The sequence below is a fragment of the Rhinolophus hipposideros genome, assembly GCF_964194185.1.
Source record: "Rhinolophus hipposideros genome assembly, chromosome: 5".
NCBI lineage: Eukaryota > Metazoa > Chordata > Mammalia > Chiroptera > Rhinolophidae > Rhinolophus > Rhinolophus hipposideros.
The window spans coordinates 91,677,392-91,696,391 of NC_138051.1; the positions used below are offsets into that span (position 1 = coordinate 91,677,392).

The window sequence follows — 19,000 nt, forward strand, 5'->3', positions numbered from 1 at the left end:
GGTAGTAAATGGCCATCAACTGTGATTGAATGGCCATCAGCTGTGGCTAGTTGGCCGTCAGCTGTAACCAGTGAGCCACTGGCCACTAATATAACTGCTGTGGCTACACTAGCAAAAAATGGGGGCTAGCAAGAAGATGGTGGCTGAGCTAGCAAGCGGCGGAGTGCAGGTTGCGGATCGTGTGGCTCCTGCTTCCTGCGTCTCCAGCCCAGCCGCCAGCGAGAATATAGTGGTGTGACTCCCCTATCTATGGCTCCGTGGGTGTTCTTTTTTGGCCTCACCATGTCCTGCGTTCTTATGTGGGGAGCGGGAGCAGAGACCCCGCCTGACACCCTGCATAACACCTTCCCCTGACAAGGACTAAAATACCCTCTGCCTCAAGCCTTCTAGTTTCTTTCTGAAGGCAGATCCTGGGTTCCCTCTAAAATGACCACAGGGTTTCCATTTTACAGAATTATACGTCCACCTGAGCGTGAGAACTGGGCTGCCAGACAATGACCATGGGCAGTGCTGGGTGTGCTGTGCAGGCTCTGCAGGCGTATGAACGGCCAGTGATGTTTCCAGGATTGAGCTCTGGCTCAGGGATGGGATCCAGGCTGACAGCCTGGGGCTTAGCCTGGAGGGCTGGACCTCGAGCCACAGGCCACAGAAGTCTGAGGGGAGGTGGTGTTGCTAGCTCCTGCACCCCAGAGCCTGGGAGACTGGGGCAGACTTCTGACGACAGACACCCTTGCTATACCGGCCTCAGAGCACGCCTGTCCCAGCCAGCGCCTGGTCCAATTGCCTTGACATCCAACAGTAAGCGACTGACACTTCCAGTGTCTGGCCAGGAGCAAAGGTGGACTGCTGGCTGCCCACTGCCCACTGGACTTATCCTCTCCTGGGGCTGCTTCCCACTTATGAACAACTGGGACCAGGTCCTGAACTCAGCCAGGCACGCCTGAGAGGCAGGGACCCTACTGCCTCTGCTTTGTCAAACCTGGGTTATGCATGCCCGTGGTTTCAGGAGTCCTGTGGGGGGTGTTATCATGAAAAATAACCCCGTTGTTCTCTTCCATTTCTAACACCCCTAGGGCAATCACTTTCAGCTCTTTCAGCGATTTCTTTGGATATTTTCATCTGTAAATTATAAGCGGAATGTCTTTTTTAGTTTTAAGCTTTATCTTTTCCCTGTTTGCGTATTTAAAATTTCCAAGTGCGCGCACACACACACACACACACACACACACACACACACACTGCTCCTTTTTGCAGCATCCTGTTCTTGTTTCATGGGTACAACTTCACTTATCTCCGACGATACTAATGGCGGGCATTTTAAAGCTTTTGTCTCTGCTTAATGTCTGCTGACTCTGCTGCCCATCGCATTGGTTTTGGTCTCTAGTGTTGCAAGCTCTCCTGAGGTGCTGGGGTCCCTGAAATTCCATGGGCTTCACCTGGCAAGATCTGAGAGAGCTGTTCTGTCGGGAGTTTCTCAAACCAATCAGATGATTTGAAGACCATTTTAATCTCACGTCTGAAGGTGGGAACACACATGGCCACTGTCATCCTGGAGGATGTTCAGTTTGTACCTTCTTCCCCAAAAGCCCTTGCTTTCAGTTTAGGACACCTGCCCTCCACCCTATCAACATACCTTCAGTTCAGAGACCCCAAATCTTTTGGTGCCACCAATTCCTAAATGGTGGTGGTGGGAGGGGGTTCTGGGGCATTCCCATTAGTGGCTTAGGATTGCGGCTCTAGACAGCGAACTCATCTGCCTCAAGTCACTCAGCTGTAGGCAGAGCTGAGGTCTGAGCCTGTGCGTGTGTGACGCCAAAGCCTGTGCACAGCGTAACCACTCTGCTTACCACCTCTCAGTATGAGACCACCCTCCTGCCTCTGAGCCCAGGGTCTTCAGAAAGAACCTGGGGCCCCAGATACTCAAACCTCTTGGTTCTGGAGGGACCCGTGACTCACCTTTGGTGCGGCCTGGGTGCCGGGAGATGGGGGTGGAGCTGGAAGGGGCTGTAGTGACGGCTGAGGATGGACAGGTCCGGGAGCCCAGCTCTGAGGGCCAGGGCTTCACGGCAGGGTCAGTGGGGGCTTCCGTGGGGTCGAGGCTGCCTCCATGCGGGGACCCTCGCCTTGGTTTTAGGTCCCCAGGGCCTGGGGCAGAGGAGGACATTGAGAGATGGGGCTTTAAAATCCTGTGCCAAGGCCAGGCTACCACACTGAGGCCAGAAGCAAGAGCAGCAGGGCACACGGACCGCAGGGACAAAGCTGGGCTGCACGCCTCACGGGCTGTGTCTGCACGGGAGGGCCTGGCTGCAGGCCCTGGGGCCGCCGGCCCTGCCTCTGACGATGGGCCGTAATGCGAGCCCTGCACAGCTGGGAGAAAATAAAGGAAGAACTCAAGAGCCTAAACAAAATGTGGGTAGAAGTCCGACCTACTAACCATAGGGCACACCTGCCATGCAACAGTGTGTACCTCAAATCTCTGATTTAAAAAGACCCTGACAGGTGCCTGCTCAGGATCATTCCAGACCTGCAGTCCAGGCCCTCGAGCTCCAGCCAGTGCATCCCACAAAGGGGCTTCGCTTCTGAGTTGAGAAAGAGCTTTACTGCCATCCTGACAACGTGTTTAAGAAACCTGCGTCTCTGCATGGTGAGACTGACTGCAAGAATGATTTTTACCTGGTACCTTGTGCTTTTCTGCAATCTCTGGATTTTCTACTGTGGACATACACTTTTGTCAAAGTTAAATAAAATCCTATATAAAAACGCTGGGGAAAAAAAAAAGAAACAAACAAAAAAAACCCTCCAAGTACCTAGCAGTAGGAAGGGGGAGGGGAAGGTTCTCCAAATACAAGTTAACTATTGATGCAGTTGGGGTTCCTTGTAGCATTAGGACAATGTCGTTTTGCACAATGTCCCACTCTGGGCACCCCAAGGGCCCTGGACCCAGGGCCATGCCCATTGTCAAGATTCCAGCCCCTCAGTCAGATTCTGGACTGGCTGTGAAGTTTTAGGCACCCAAATTTTATAACTCGGAATCAAGGGAAATTTTGGATTTTGAAAAATAACCTTGATGAGAAGCAAGATTCAAGTCTGGTGGAATGAATCAGGACAGGCATCCACTAGGTGAAGTTAAAATGAGGAGCAGAGGGGAGGTGGAGAGGGGCAAGCAGCAGCAATGACAGAAAAATGGCACGATTCCAACAGCATGCTGGGAAGTGAGGCCAGGCAGCCAGGCCCGTGGCCGCCCAGGGATCCCAAAGCAGGTACCCGGGACGACATCGGCGCCACCTCGGCCGACTCCACATTTTAATAGTTACGTATTCATTTTTGTGGTGACCTTGTTTTTACGGTGATACTGGTTTTCCATTTATGGTACTGATAATAATCTTTCCAAATAAATTTAAGTGGAAAGGGTGAGTCAATTCAAGGGAAAACATGTCAGTAAGTACACAGGTGATGTAAAGATATGGCAAAAATCATGCAGGTAGTATAAGGATGGCTGAAGACAGAAAAGACGGCAGTAGCTAAAGGCCTCTCTCCTGGACCGCATCCCCCGCTGTGGGCGTGATTTACGCTGTGGGTGTGATTTACGTGCTGATGTCCTGTCCCCTGCTGTTTTAACATCAGCATCCAAGATGTCTGAGGACGACAGCACAGTCAGAAAACTTCACTCTGGGCTGAAGTCTGGCTCGGCAACATCCATCCAATTATTCAAAGGGCTTGAATGGAGCGATAAATCCTTCAGAATACAGAACACACCTAAAAGGGGCCCTATCCGCAAAAGCCAACCATTCAGTGCTCTGACAGCAACATGGAGAAAAGGGCAGCCGTTTTCAATTTAGCTGCTTAGAAATAAGTCTTAAAAAAATAAACAACTCACTTGACAGAGGCCGTTTTAGGAAGCATAGCGACACCTGACCAGTTCTGCTTTACACACGCGCTTTGACAGAAGCCTGCGGGTGCGAGAGCGGGGGCAGTGCGTGGCCACTGGACTTACTTAGCACGGACGTCCTGGCCCAAGGACCTGCACGGGGGTCCCGAGGCTCCCCTAAAACTGCGCTGTGCTGGCGTGCGCTCCTGGGCGTGTGACCACTCATCTTCTCTTTTGAAATCAGAATCCACGCTGGCTACTTTAAGCTTGGCTTGGAATTAGGGTCGGGAGGAAGGGTCCACTATGGGTCATCTGGCCTTTAGGTACTGTTTTTTTGTTTTGTTTGAATTTCAGAAATGAAGGCGGGTAGGTGATGAAGACACTGATAAAGGAAAAGGATTAGAAATCTCCAATTTCTGAGAAAGGGAGAGGCTCGTTAGGAGAGGAGGGCATGTCAGAGGAAGACCAGAACCGCAGGCGTTTAGAGAGAGCCGGGTGGGCCGCTGGTGGAGACTTCTCTTTGTCTTTACTTTTGCTTCTCAAAAAGGGGCTCTTTTTGCGTGGAGTTGCTAAATTGTTATCCCCCGGATAACCCAACAGAGGAAGGAAAGAAAAAAAAAAAACACAGTAAATAAATGTAATGAATAACAGTAACAAATGACGCTACATGAGCTAAATGTACTTAGGAAATCAGAATCCTGTCCAGCCCAGGAAACAATACCCACGACGTGACAGAATCAGGACTCAGTGAATCATTTATGTTCTGACTCAATTTAATTAATTTAGTGGCATCTAGTGCCAGCACTTTACTTACCTAGCACGTGAGCAGAATTATATATTGTTCCAAGAGCCAATGGCTTAGACTATTTCAGTGTGTTAAATTATTAAGTAAGAATGTTTATTAATTTAGGACCCGGCTTTTCTTACTCATCCATTTTAATGACAGGCTCCCTGACAATTTGGCTCACACACTACTCTTATTCCTATTTAAAGACCTTGGAAACACTTAATGATATATTTCTGGTCTCTTGTAATGACACAATCTGCCGGAACTACTCACTAATAATCCTTGTACATCTAAAATGACACCTTTTGGCAGGATGAGTTTAAAAATAATGAAAATATCTCTTTTGGATACCCAAAACCCCTCAACATCAAGAAGAATGATTCCCTTTCAAATCTCTTACGCGTCTTCTAGTCCAAACCTACACTTGAAATTATCGAGTCTTAGCAGAGCAGACAACTGGTCTAACTTTCTGAACATGTCACATGTTAACATAACTGATTTACCCAATTTGAGGATTAAAATTGACGCCAGAACCTGCTTTATTTCTTCCTCCACAGCACCACCTGGTGGCCGAAGCGCGCACTGCAGGATGAGGGACCGACTTGATCCGATGCGGCGCCCCAGGCTTGCTCAGCATCTTGGGGACCAAAGCTGCTTGAACTGCAGCCAGCGCTCCTAGTGGTTAGGAGCTCGGGCTCCATAGTCTGTCAGACCCACACTCAGATCCCAGCTCTGCCACTTACTCCCTGGGCAAGTGCCGCACCTTGTCTGGCCTCACTGCCTCAGCCCTGGAAAGGGGCTAGTGATCGTGCTTACCTCACGGGGCAGTCAGGACTAACTGAGGCAGACGAGGCAGGGAAAGTAGCTCAGCGGGTGCTGGGCGCACAGAACACGCCCGCTACCTGGCTGCTGCTGTTAATAATTACCACTGCTCTGCTCAGTCACCAATCAGCACAAGCTGGGACCCGTCAAGCATTTCTTTCCTCTGAAAGTTTTCCTAACTCTACTAGGCTGATTATACTTAAGTCACCTTAAACAGTAACGCAAGTTGAGGTAACAAATGTCCAAAAAAACTGGAAATATCCAGTTTGAAAACGTGAGGCAACAGAACCCCTCTAAATAAAACCAATGTTATACTTCATTATCACTTGCTGCATGTGAGCCTTTAACCCAGTTTATCTCCTGGAAAGACCAGGAAGGAACGCAGTAGCCCCCAAACAATGTGTACGTGTGTACACGTTTCATGTTTGCCTCTCAAGTGACACAACAAGACATGAAGTGGTGGCTGTCACCCCCGAAAGGCTTGTGTACATGTCACACTCAGAAGGTGGCTTGTCACGGGCCCTCAGTGCGGCCGTGTCAGCTCCCCGGCGTGCACGCGTCTCAGGCATGGGCCGGATCTTCCGAAAGTCTTAGTGTTAAATTTAACTTCATAAAAAGTTACATTTCTCGGGGTGTAGGTCTGGCAGGTTGATGGATAAATAACCCATAAAATGGTCTTTAAAAGTAAATTTGAAAACGTTTAAGGCAACTGTGGTGTTGAATTGGTTCTGAGAGGCACATTCCCACCCCCACCCCCAACCGTAACAGGTCTGAGCTCAGGAAGCCTCACCGTCACCACGGTGACAGTGGCAACTCACAAAACTGTCACTGTCACAACCAATGCGTTTGCGCCTATTTTCCTTTATCTGTGTGCACAACAATTGTGCAGCTTGGAAGTGACAGCCTCGGAGAGTCGATGGAATACAGCACATGTCACTAGAAATCCATCTCAGAACCTCTGGCAGACTCCGAATCACAGCCCTCAGAGACCAGGTTCACCGCCCCCCCCCCGGTGGAAGGACTCAAGGCCAGATCAGGCTGGAGAAGAACAGCTGCCCTGTTTTTCAAAGTGATAAAAAGATCAGAGCCACACAAGACCTTGCTGAAGATCTTGCATATAGACATGCTGTGTGACACGCACTGGGATCTCCCTGCGGAAACGGCTTACTCTAGACCTGTGACACACGGGGGAAACCCAAGACGTACGCGGAGCTCGTCCCTGTGGTGCCCATGTAGATACCAGCTTTGGGTATTTGAGTCGCTAACAGTTTACACGGTAAGTGAAGTTTCTCAGTTGTTACGGGACAAAACCACCACAGCACTGACCAGGGCTCCTACTTTCTACTTGGCTGTTAACACACCTAAGAAGGCAGGTGTGTGTCCGCAGCCACCCCTTAGGGTCCTTCACACCGTGTGCACACCCCCACGCCGTCTCCACCCTGTCCACGGCAGTCCTTAGGTCCCCTTCACGTCCTGCCTGCAGCCAGGTCAGCCCCTCCTACCTTTCCCTGTGGGCCCGTTGTGGGCGTCTCGCTCTTCTACACAGTTTGAGCCCGACGGGGTGGTCTCGGGGGGCTCTGGCTGTGATCTGAGAGGCTGAGCAGCAGAGGGCGAGGCCGGGTCTGGGGACTCCAGCTGCCAGGGAGGGCTGTCTGTGGTTGACTTCAGTCGTTCTCTGGAACCCTCTTTCTTTGGCTTGATGAGTTTGACTAAGGCTTTGGCTCCAATCCAGTGGTTTTTCCTAGTCGGAAGTAGATTTTTAGGATACAATCAGTCCTCCCTGCCCTTCTAGCAGGTCACTGGGCACCCAAACGCGAGGTGGGATTCCCAACACCAGCCTGGGACGTGACCTTCCAGCTAACTGGAAATGGAGGCTTTCTAAAGTAAAAATAAGAGACCACATCTGGGTTCTAATCCTGGCTCTGCCACTAAACAGCATTGTGTTTACACAAGTCATTCCATTTCCTCATCCGGGCCTCAATTTCTCTGTCAGCAGAAGGTTCAGGGGGAGGTTCTGAAATTCTGTGCTTCTGGGATTTCAACACAGAGGCCTTGAAGGATTCGTGCTGACTGTGACCTCAAGGTTGGGCTGGGACAGGACAGTCTGAAGGGCCAGCCCCGGGGTCGGGTCCGGAACCAGGGGGAGCCCACCGGCCAGAAGCCAGTGTCTCGGGGACTGAGCCAGCCGCACCACCAGGGGCTGCTACTCTCTGGAGAAGGAACTGAGTGTCTGAAGCCACCCTGGGGTCCAGTGAATCCAGAGGAATGTGGGTAAGGCCAAAAGGTCCCTATCTTTGAAGACCGTGGGTGCTGTTTGCTGGTTTGGTGTCTCTTTCCACCTTCCTTCCCAAGACAGAAAATGTGGTTTTCTATGTCCTGTTCACTCTTGAGACAAAACCCAGTAAGACAACCCTTCCATCCTGCTTTAATGGCCCCAAAAGCACAGCCTCTCTGCTCCTTTAAAAAGGCTTGTGGCTAAAAGAAATTTCATCTTGGGGCTGAACTTCTAAATTCTGTCTGTGGTCGGAGAGACCCACACGCAGAGAACCTGGAAGACCGGGCCCTACAGCTGGGCTCTGCTCTAACGGCTCCAGTTTTCACCCCACTCATGAGAAAGCAAGCTTTTCTGTTCTGTGTTTCAGTTACTGAAACTTAAATCAACTCACTTCTTTGGAGCAGGATCATAAAACTTGTACTGATCCATGATTTTTTCTTCCAGTTTTTCCTTATGTCTCCGTAAGGCATTTAATTTGTCTCTGCAAACAGGAGAAAGAAAAACAACCGATCCCAGTTTTAAATAAGGCACGTGAATTGACTCATCAGCCCAGCCTGGGACCTGGCCCTGAACGGGCCGCTGCTGCTCTGGGACTCACACCCTGGTTCTCGTGACCATGACCGCTGGGTGGGGAACGTGTGAATGAAGCGGCTGATGTGGCTCCAGGGGCCCGAACGCCTTGAGGAGACCTGCTAACGCACCTAGAGAGTCTGGCTCTAAGTAAACCCAAGGGAGCAAACCCCTAACCACCTAAAAGGTTAAGTTCAGAAGCCCCAAGGACTTTCCGGCCAGGTCACTCAGGGCCAGACACAGCGTGCTCCTGAGGGTGAGGTCAACGCCTTTGGTGGCAGGGAGAGGTCCGCCTGCAGTGAGTTAGATGGCCGCCAGAGTTGAAAGAGTCAGACCTCTGCCCTGGACCCATCCCGACACTGGGCTTCTGGTAATACCTACAGAGGAGCAAACTCAAAAGCTTTTGGGGGCCAGGCAGAGAAGATAATGAGCAACGCGGCCTGAGAAGCCCAGACGGGGTGCTGGGGGCTATGGCACGGCTGCGATGCCAGCAGATCACTGCCGTGTGGGGATGAAGGCAGGCCCTGGGGAGGCAGATCTTCTCAGTTTTTCAGAGAAGCCAGAAACTCAGCTGGTGAAGCAAAGTCTCCTGATTTCTAAATGCTGGAAATCAGTTCACCGTTTCAAAAACACAGAAAGGACCAGAGGGACACCTCTTAAACCTTGGGCTATCAGAGGGTATCGTTGCTCATTGGGAGAGATTCTGGCCTTCCTGAAACAGAGGGCATGCTTTCGTTGTATCTCAGGGAGTCGGGGGAGAGGGGTACACTCTATACAACACTGCCCACTCCTCCTGCCTCTCACCACTGTTGTGGCCTTGACAGCTCGGACCCCTGGTGGACCAGTGGCAACTGCTCAGGCTCCTTGGATCATGAAGCTGCCAAGGTCCTGCCTAAACCCAAGAGTTTCCCAAGAGTTCACCCCGAAGTGAGCACCTTGTGAAAAGCAATAGCTCTCAAACCAGCAGGCTCCTGACCAGCAACCCCACTCTGCTCCCAGCCCCCTTGGCTCGATGTCTGTGTTCTTCTGTGCTCACAGCCATGCCATTTGGCCTTACACTAGAGTGCTCGCGAGTCTGGGTCAGACCCCCGCCCACTTATGCGAACTCACAGAGGGCAGACACAGAACCTTCCCAGGGCCTGGGAGGTACTCGGCTCAGAGCAGGCTCTGAAAGCTTGCCAGCTCTCTGGCCGTCTGCAGACTCTCTAGTGCAAACCATGATCAGATCATCCCCGCAGGTACCAGGCTTCCACTCCATTTCCATCAGCAGGATTACAGAGGGACCACTTCAGGCAATGGTCATTTCTTCCCCAAGTGATAGTGTGGCTTCCAGGGTAAACCATCCTTCCGTAGGCGGCAAGCCACCTCTAGACGAGCACAGGAAGGCAATCGTGACGTCAGGGAGCTGGGACAGCGCCCTGGTGCTCACTCTGACCACGTCTCGCTGCCAACGTTGTCTCCTCTTGTCTTCCCACACTGACCACCCACTCCTGATCACAGGGAAGGACGGTCCACCCAGCAGGCACGGACGGGTGGTGACCACCCTGGACCCAAGAGATGCATCTTGGGTTACGTGACTTCCAAGGCCCCCGGGGCTCAGTGCTAAGGCTCCGCCTCCTGACCGCGTTGCTGGCAGCTTCCTGGGCCCTGCTAGGCCAGCATCCCTGAAACACGTCCAGTGAATCCAAGCTCATCCGCCAGGCAGCAAGCCGGCCACGACTGGGCACTCGCCTCCTTCCTGACGCTCCTCCTTCACGCCCCCCAGCCTGGCTTGCTGTCTCCCCCTCCCATGCCAGCAGCAGAACCCCCACTCCTAGTCCCACGCTTCCTTCTGTGCCTCCATGTAGCCCAACACGTGTCGGTGTGGACACAGCTCTGCTCACACCCCATCCTCCCTACCGGCTCCTGGCGACCAGGGAGCTGGGTCTGCGCCCCTCGCAGGGGCTGTGCCGAAGCCGGCACTTCCCAAATACTTGCCTGCGGGAGGGGGCAACCACAGCACACAGGTTACCTGCTGTCCAGACCACTCAGGGGAAAAGAGACAGAAAAGGACAGGCGACGGTACCTGTGCTCAGCCTCCCAGCGGCACTCTTTCCCTGAGATACCTCGCTACAGCGCTGTCATATTTTTAAAATGAGCTTAATTCCGAAAGCAGATTAAGAAGCTTCTGGCGGTGAGCAGTGCCTTTGAAAAGCAAACAAAAGCCACCACCACCCCTCACAGGAATCTAGAACCATCCCAGGGAAAACCAAGAGGATATGCTGGTAAGCTGGCGTGTCCCCTGGCCCCCAGGACGCCAGGAGTGGAGCCGGAAGCCGGGGCCAGGTGCCTGCAGGAGCCCGCACGCCCCTTACATGTACTGCTTCTGCTCCTCGTGGTACTGCTCCTTGTTCTCCATGTTCTGCTCTAGAAGCATCTGGTTCTGCTGGCTCAAGAGCTGGATCTGGCTCAGGAGGTGATGATTTTCTTCCTCCAAATTCCCCTTGAGACGGGACAGCAGCTAAAACACAGACCGACAACGTGTCAAACACTGTGTGACCCCGAGTTCCAAGGATGAGAATCCAGCTTCCAGAGGAAGGGCCAGGCCACGTCCACAGAGAGGCCCATCCCGGGGTCCTCGGCTCTGGTGCAAACGTGGAGGGACAACAGCCGACCATGTGGGCATGGCCGAGCTCCCTCTGCAGGGACACTGTCCCATCCAGCAGCTGAGTTGTGCCCCAAGAGCAAAATACACAACAGACTCTGAAGACTTAATAACAATTTAAAAATGATTTAAAATGTTTCATAAACATGATTTTTTGGTTACATGTCAAAATGATATCTTAGTTACACTGCCTAAATAAAAACATAGCGTTAAAATTAATCCCACCTCTTTCCTTTTCCTTTTTTAAAGGAGCTACTGAAAAATTTAAATTACATATGGTGGCTTGCATTGTATTTCTATTGGACAGCTCTGCTCTAGAAGAGGGTGGGCAGATTCTTCTTTCTCTGTAAAGAGCCAGGTAGTAAATCATCTTAGATTTTCCAGGCCGGATGGTGGTCTCTGTTCAACTGGTCAAGCCTATTACTGCAACAGGAAAGGAGCCAGAGAAGAAATGTAAACGCATGGGAATGGCTGTGCTTACAAAAACTTTACTTATGGACACTGATGTTTAAAATTATCATCATTTTCACTTGCCACAAAATATTCTTCTTTTGATTTCCCCCAACCATTCAAAACTGTAAACACCATTCTTGATTCACACCATACACAGCAGGTGGGTGGGGAGGGTAGCTGATCTGAACTGCGGGCCGAGACCGGCCACCTCCGGCTCTAGAATATCAACCCGGTGGGTGTAGCAGGAAAGTCACAAGCATCGGCTGCAGACAGACTAGGGGGGACGAGGAGGGCACCCCGGCTCACAGAACCGCCGTGAGGATAATGAGATGACACGGATAAGCATGGAGCACAATGCCCTGCCGAGAGGGCTGTTTCTATGCCGACCCTGTAAAAAGCAAAGGTTGGATGCAAGGTGTTTTCTAACACATCCCAACTCGTCACAATGTTCGCCCCCTTCAAATGCCTCTGGTTTCCTCTTGGCCTGAGTGTGACCTTCATACAGTGTTTGAGCACAGATGCCAACGAGCATCCATCACAAGCCAGCTGAGCCCAGGGAACATGCCCCAGGGTCCCGCGGCCCCCCGCCCCGGGCTGAGGCCTCACCTCACAGTGGTTGTTCAGCTTGGCCAGCGAGATGTCCATGCTCTGGTGCTGCCCCTTCAGCTCGTCGAAACGGGCCTGCCAGCGGTTCAGCTCCAGCTGCGAGTTGTTCAGCGAGGTTTTCAGCTCCTTAGTGTGGGTGTGCAGCTCCTCATACTCACCCTTCAGCTGCTGGTGCAGGAAATTGACCCTGGGGGTGGAGAGCCGCACGGTTGGGGGCTGAAGAGCTCTGTCCCAGCTGTGCAACCTTAGACAAAGCCACAACCTCTCTGGGCCTCAATTTTTCTCATGTGCAAGTGAGGGGGCTGAACAGAATCAGCCAACTTTTCTAACTGTGTTTGTTGGGGTTTTATGAGGATACCTCTGGTGCCCCCACATTGGGCTGGAGGAGACAGCACAGAAAGGCTCAGAGCACCACTGCTATAATCTCTTTTATATTTAACGCTTTGGCATATCTGCCTGCTTGGAAAAAGGGTGCTGCTATTAAAACACTTTTTAAAATCATGGAACCAGAACATTTTTGCTCTAAAGTTAAGTCTATGCCCAGCTCTTCTCTCCCATTCCAACCCCCTTTCTAATTTCACCCCCTGAGATAAATATGACATGCTGGGGTATTATATAAATCACTGAAATCGTCATCATAATTATTACCCTCCTGGGGTTTCCTGGGGGAAGATTTCTATCAGAAAGCTCAAATTAGCAGAGGCTCGTGGACTCAATTTGGACACAGATATGTCTGGTTTGGCCTATACAGTTGCCTCTTTTTTTAAAATTAGTTCATAAAAATTTAAAAATTTTAAAGTTTCACATCAACATTCCTATGTCCAGCTTCTTGTAAGGAAAAAGCATAAACCAAAGGGTGACCTGGCAGCCCCAGGCCTGCCTCCCCGCTGACCATCTTTAGACAGTGAGTATTCTCCATATGACCATCTGGTCCATCGCTGACACTCTTTCCCCCACGTGCCTGACCTGCCTGGCCGCGGGAGGCACCAGTTTGTAGGCCCTGGTAGCCATTAGCACAAGGACACAGTGGCGAAGCAGCTTCATACGACCATGCCTCTGGGATAAGACGAAACCTGAGTCCAAATCCTGCTTTGCCATTAACTAGAAGCACTGACCAAGTTATGTAATCTCTCTGAGCCTGTTTCCTCATCTGTCCAAAAAAAAAAAAAAGGGTAATAGCTCAGCTGATTCTCGTTATTCACAGCAGTAATGTGCTGTAAAGCTGTGAAGTCACCTCGAACACGGAATTAGCGAATAGAACCACTGTTCCTAGGGAAAACACGTGTAGGTTTTTGTGAGTCTGGTCACGTCTCTGTCAACTGATCAAGACATCCCTTGTTTTACATGGATTTCTGTTTAATGACACCTTATGTAATGTACTCAGAGCCGACAGCTGTAACTCAGGCCTGAACAAAGCTCGTCTACCACGTGTACGTTCTCCATAAGGCACATCACAGCCCTGCACTCGAGAAAACTAGCAGCACTTCAGCACTCTGTTTGGGGACCATTTTAAATGACGAAACTGCCACCAAAAAGCATAGAAATACGAAACCCATGGCACTAAATGGATCACAGAAAGGATGCTTGTTTGCATTGTGAACGATGAAACAAGAAGACAGCGGTCACAGGCCCTGTTCAACCTCAGCGGCAAGTGGCAACTCAAATACCTTGCCAGCCTGGGCACGTCCATGAGGCCGTGGGCATTGGTCTGGGGGTTACGATACATTTCAGCACGGAGGTGAATTCACCAGTGCGAAGGTGTGACTAGTGAGGACTGACGGTACCGCCCTTATGGGGTCGCTGTGTGGCTCCCGTCAGATGACAAAGGTGCCTATGCCTCATACAGTCGTCACTGTCACAAGTGTGGAGGTGAGGTTATCCAAACTCAGACAATGCATGGTCCCAGCTGTCACTTGAGTCCTTCAGCCCAGCCACCAGCCAGAGTCCCCTTTAACCTTGTTACCATCCAGCTGTTAACATGACAGGGTCTGTAGACGCACACACCAGGACGCATTTGATCTTCTCTCAGCGGGTGCTGAGTGAGTTGGTCTGAACGGAATCCTGACGGCAGGTGCCGCAGGCGGTTACCTGTCCAGCTCTCCCTGCAGCCTCTGGTTCTCGCTGGCGGCGATGGCGTTCGTCCTCTGCTCCTGCTGCAGAGCCTCCCGCTTGGTGTGCAAAGCCTTCTCCAGCTCCTCCAGCTCCGCCTTATGCTTCAGCATGTCCTCGTGCCTGTCGGAGGGGAACACACCGGCTGGGAGCTTGCCCAGGGCCTTCTGTTCCTACAGTAATGCACACCCCAGAAGACTGCAAAGCCTCCCATGAGGACATGGGGTTCTTCTGGCGGCTTCTCTCTGCAGAGCTGAGGGGATGGACAGACAGGAAAGGGGGCTGGACAGCGGAGAAACGGGAGGATGACGGCTGGGAGAGCCATGCAGGCCAGTGCCCAGGCCGGGCCGGCTCTGGGGGTCCCTCCAGCCCACTCGCCACAGGCCCTCTGACCCCTCCTTTAACCACCTGGATACCACAACTATGTTTTCTGAATTCCTGGCCTTCTCTTAGGGAGTTACAAGTAAGTGACTACATGGTTCACTAAGCACAAACAGATCTAAAAGCAACCACAAAATAAACAGCTGAATTTCACAACACATACAGGTACTCTAAGCCCTCTGTCGTCCCTTGGGGAACCCATCTCCATGTCCTTAGTAAGGCCTTGTGGGGGGCAAAGGCTTGCCTGCGGGGCCCAAGCAGGTGCCAGAGGCCAGCAGTTCTCTCACACACACACACACACACACACACACACACACTCATGCACGCACTCACAAACGTGTTCACATGCACACGTGCACACACAACACACACGTGCATACACGCTCACACACAACTCACACACAAACACTCACACACATGCACACCCACCCCTGCTCCTCAATACCCCCCAACCAGCCCTCCCTTCCCCTACACTTGACTCTCAGCTTGGGCCTTTTATTTTCTTCTCCAGTCTCAGTCTTTAGCCATCTCTGGAGGGCAGCAGAGCACAAGGATGGAGTCCCTGACGAGCCCCGGTGGTTCCTCCCGCCTGCTGGAACCTTCTGTGTTCACAGATGACACGAGAGCTGCCCCAAGTCCGAGGTGGTGACTTAGGCACCACCTTTCAGCCTTCCTGGGCCTCTCCTAAGTGGCTCCAAGTGTCTGAGTGCTTCCCTCTCCTGCGTTTGAGCCCTGCGCACATCACACCTGCCCAGGCTCTGCGTCCTGCGCCCCTGGCCAGGGTCCTGAACGATCAGGGATCTGCAGGGCAGCAGCTCAGGCGAGGAGGTCTGACTGAATGCACAAGAGCACAAAGCTAAGATTTGTGCATGTAACGCATATCAATTTTCCATTGAAAAAGAAAAAACAGGTGTGTGGGAGTGGAGAGTGGGAGGTACAGATGAAATAAGCACGGCGGAATAATGATATTGATCACTGCTGAAGCTGGGTGATGGGTACATGAGGGTGTCTATACTATTCTGTTTTCTTTCTATATATCCAAAAGTTTCAAAACGTAAAGGATGAAAAAAGCCCAGACCTCGAAAGGAAAGAAAAGGCCAGGGAATGTAGGGTAAGGCGTGTCACTGTAAGTCAGCAGCTGTGGTGAACTTCTGCCTCCTCGTTCTTGGTTTGGAGAGAAAAGGAAGAGGGGCCTGGAATCCTTAGGGGAAAAGGGACCCTGAGCCCGACGCTAAATTTCCCCGAGCTGGGATTAGCCACACACAGCCTTCTGCACTCGGGGACCCTCTTGTCACTCAGTCTCCAGCTGCACAAACTCCAGCTCACTGAGGGTGACACTTCCCTTTGGGAAAGTTCTGGTGCCCCAGACAGTGAAGCAGCGGGCCAAGGGGAAATGGGGGGCAGAGTGGAGGTGGGACACAAGCCCCAGCTCGTAAGTCAGGGCCGCCCGACTCCCCCACAGCCGCAGGCACGCACCTTTCCCCGAGCTCCCTGTGCTCCAGCTCCAGGCTGCGATGCAGCGTCTTCAGGCAGCTGTGCTGGCGGATGAGGGCCTCATACTCCGCCGACTGGTGCTCATGCAGCGTGCCCAGGTGCTCATGGTCCTGCAGCAGCGCCTCATAGGCTGCTGCCAGCCGCTCCTGCTGCTTCTGCAGGTTCTCATGCTCACTCTCCTTGGCCGCCTGCTGGTTCTGGAACAGTGTGTACTGCGCCGTGAGTGAGGCACTCTGCGAGCTGAGCGTGGAATTCTCCACCTGCAGGCAGGGAGGAGGAGACCATGGCTGCCTGGCCCATGTGCAGGCCCCAGGGCTCCACAGACCCGTGTCCCCAGATGCAGGGAGGGACCAGGAGCAGGCCAAGGGCAGACTCTGAAGTAACAGGGACCCTCAGGGAACTGCTCTGGGAAAGGGCCGATGACATAAAGGAGCTACCATGTGGTGCTCTCTACAAGTGTGACCTTTTGGGGCAAGTTATGTCCTTTCTCTGGGTAAGCTGCTTGGGTACCCTCTTTGCCTACTTTTCAAAGCCGATATTTTAAAAAGAAGTAGACAGGAATCAGTAACAATATAGAATACCTGAACACTACCAACCAATTTACCCCAGCTGGCATTTACACACCACCCATCTGACAACATCCAAATCTCATCAACTGAAGAGGAGGGGATCCATCCTAACTCTTGCTGAGGCCAGAATCACCCTGATGTTAAAACCAAAGACATTACAACGAAAACCCAACAAAAACAAAACTATAAACCAATATCCTACTTCATTTAATAGAACAAATCCCATCGTCTTTGCCAAATGGTTTCCTGTTCACTGTCCCTGACCCACAGTTACATATTTTCAAACACTTTTCTCAGAAACTGCACTAATGAATCACTCATTTTCCCACAATCTGTGAACCATAAGTAAACCCTACATCCTAACCTACGTGGCCCAGAACTAGCTCTGCTCTCAGCCGCCTGGGGCAGCTTCCACTGTACCTCCCCCGTGGAGAGGAAAAATTCACCTGAAAAAGGCTCTGCCAGGTTCTTCAACAAAGAAACCTGGGTAACAATGTGAACTAAACCTAGCTGATCCCAGAACGTCTTTTCCAAGTCATTTCTAGCAACGTCCCAGGGAACAGACTTTGGGAAACAGACAAGACTGCGAGTAAAAGCAGGGAAATGACTCAGGCAGCCATATGCTCAATCACTGACAGCAGCTTACCCGTCACCACCACCTTCTAAGACCCTGAGGAACCGCTGTTTACAATGAGCCTATTAAAAATACAACAAAACCAACCCCCAAAGTCTCCCGTGCTTCGTCTTGCTTACTGAGTGGGAGGGGCTCAGGGCTGGTCTCCAGGAGACCAGGTAACATGGCTGTGGCCTCACCTGCAGCTTGGCCGTCTGGGTCTGCAGCGTCGTGTTGTGCTCCTGCAGGAAGGCGCTCTGTTTCTGCAGCGTCAGGATCTGACTGCTAAAGGCCACGTTCTGGGTCTCCAAATGCTGCAGCTGTTCCTTGAGCAGCTGCTTCTCAGCCTGCAGAGCCGCGTTCTAGGGGTGGGGAAGCACAAGGCCATCAGACACCAGCTTGGGAAATGGCACGTGAGTTGTAGGGGACCCTCGAGAGTTGAGGCTTTGGGGGCCAAAGCCAAGTTCCACTAGGTGACAGAAGTAACATTTTCCCTCTTGGAAAACAAAATCAGCAGAATTGGAAAAAGAAAAAGAAAAACAACACGACTACTTTGAGGGGTATGTGCTTCGGAAAAGCCCGCACATGAAAAGTATGGTGCACAGAACCTGTGCATACGTGTGCGAGGTGACGGCAAGCTGGGGTTACAGCCGCCTCGTCCTTTTTCTCCGTAACACTTTGGTTTTCTGTTGAACACCTGACAGTGCATTTCTGTGTGCTGCTTACACAGGATGGGAGTGAAAGCCTGCAGCGGCCACAGCCACACCCTACTCGGGAGTGATGGCACGTAGCATAAGGCCGTCCACGTTCCATGAGGCAGGGCAAGACCTCATACAAGATGCCACCATGTGGGTAGGAGCCAGGACACGTGGGTTACACGGTAACACAGGTTACCTTAAATCGCATGGGGCTTTGGTCAGGTCTCTTAAACTCCATTTGAGCTTTCTCATCAGTATCTACTTAATATAGTTGTTTGGAGAGTTGGATAAAATCAGGGCTGTAGATAGGCACTGGCAAACTTTTTTCTGTAAAGGGCCAGAGAGTAAATACTTTTGGGTGTGCCAGCCATGTGGTCTCTACCCCGACCACGGAGCCCTGCCATTGCTGGAAAAGCAGCCCCATACAACTCATAAAGGAAGGGCATGTCTGTGTTCCAACAAAACCTCATTTACAGAAGTAGGCCGTGGGCCATGGTTTGCCGGCCCCCAGTGCAAAGCACTGAAACACACAGTGTTACAGACGTACGCTGCAGGCCACGTCTGATGGACAGGCCGACTGCAAGTCACCACGGAAAATGTGAATACGTCCCTCCGTGTTAGAAATGCTAGAAGGGACCGCAAATGAAAAGGAGCTCGAGGACTTGCCAGGACAACTCAAGGAGTGTCCCACTAGATGTGGATCACGCTCTGCCATCCCGAGTCCTTTACAGGAATGGCGTTCTATCCCCGGACCATTAACAGAATGCTCTCTCTGAGCGAGCCCAGCCGGGCAGCACACTCACGTTCCGTTCCAGCTCGATGGCCCGGTCCTTCACTCGGAGAAGCTCCATGGTGGCTTCCTTGTGGCTCGGCCCCCAGCTCTCCTTTCCCTGGTGACCAGCGACCAACGTCCCCGCAGGGTGTTTGAAAGAATTCTGCAGGTGCTTCCCCTCTTCCTGGGTCTGCCTGAGGATCTCACACTCCTTCTTTAGCTGCAGGTTGGGAAACACAAAAGCAGACTTGGGGCAGGAAGAGGCCCGACTTGGAGCCCACCTTAGTGGCCAGAGGATGGCCCTACACCAAACCCCAGCCCTCACCTGGCACTAGCACA

At 51.9% G+C, this 19,000-nt stretch overlaps 1 protein-coding gene across 1 annotated transcript in view; it reads right to left on the reverse strand.

Moving 5' to 3' along the window:
* Window positions 1–19,000, reverse strand: part of CCDC88C (coiled-coil domain containing 88C) — a 115,326-nt gene that overhangs the window by 9,569 nt on the left and 86,757 nt on the right. Inside the window, exons 18-26 of the mRNA XM_081049660.1 lie at window positions 18,693–18,881; window positions 17,392–17,553; window positions 15,992–16,269; window positions 14,114–14,257; window positions 12,026–12,212; window positions 10,677–10,822; window positions 8,144–8,233; window positions 6,980–7,218; window positions 1,957–2,145 (exon numbers count right to left, since the gene is read on the reverse strand). Of these exons, the coding sequence (XP_080905786.1) occupies window positions 1,957–2,145; window positions 6,980–7,218; window positions 8,144–8,233; window positions 10,677–10,822; window positions 12,026–12,212; window positions 14,114–14,257; window positions 15,992–16,269; window positions 17,392–17,553; window positions 18,693–18,881 (1,624 nt within the window). The remainder of the gene's footprint in view (window positions 1–1,956; window positions 2,146–6,979; window positions 7,219–8,143; window positions 8,234–10,676; window positions 10,823–12,025; window positions 12,213–14,113; window positions 14,258–15,991; window positions 16,270–17,391; window positions 17,554–18,692; window positions 18,882–19,000) is intronic.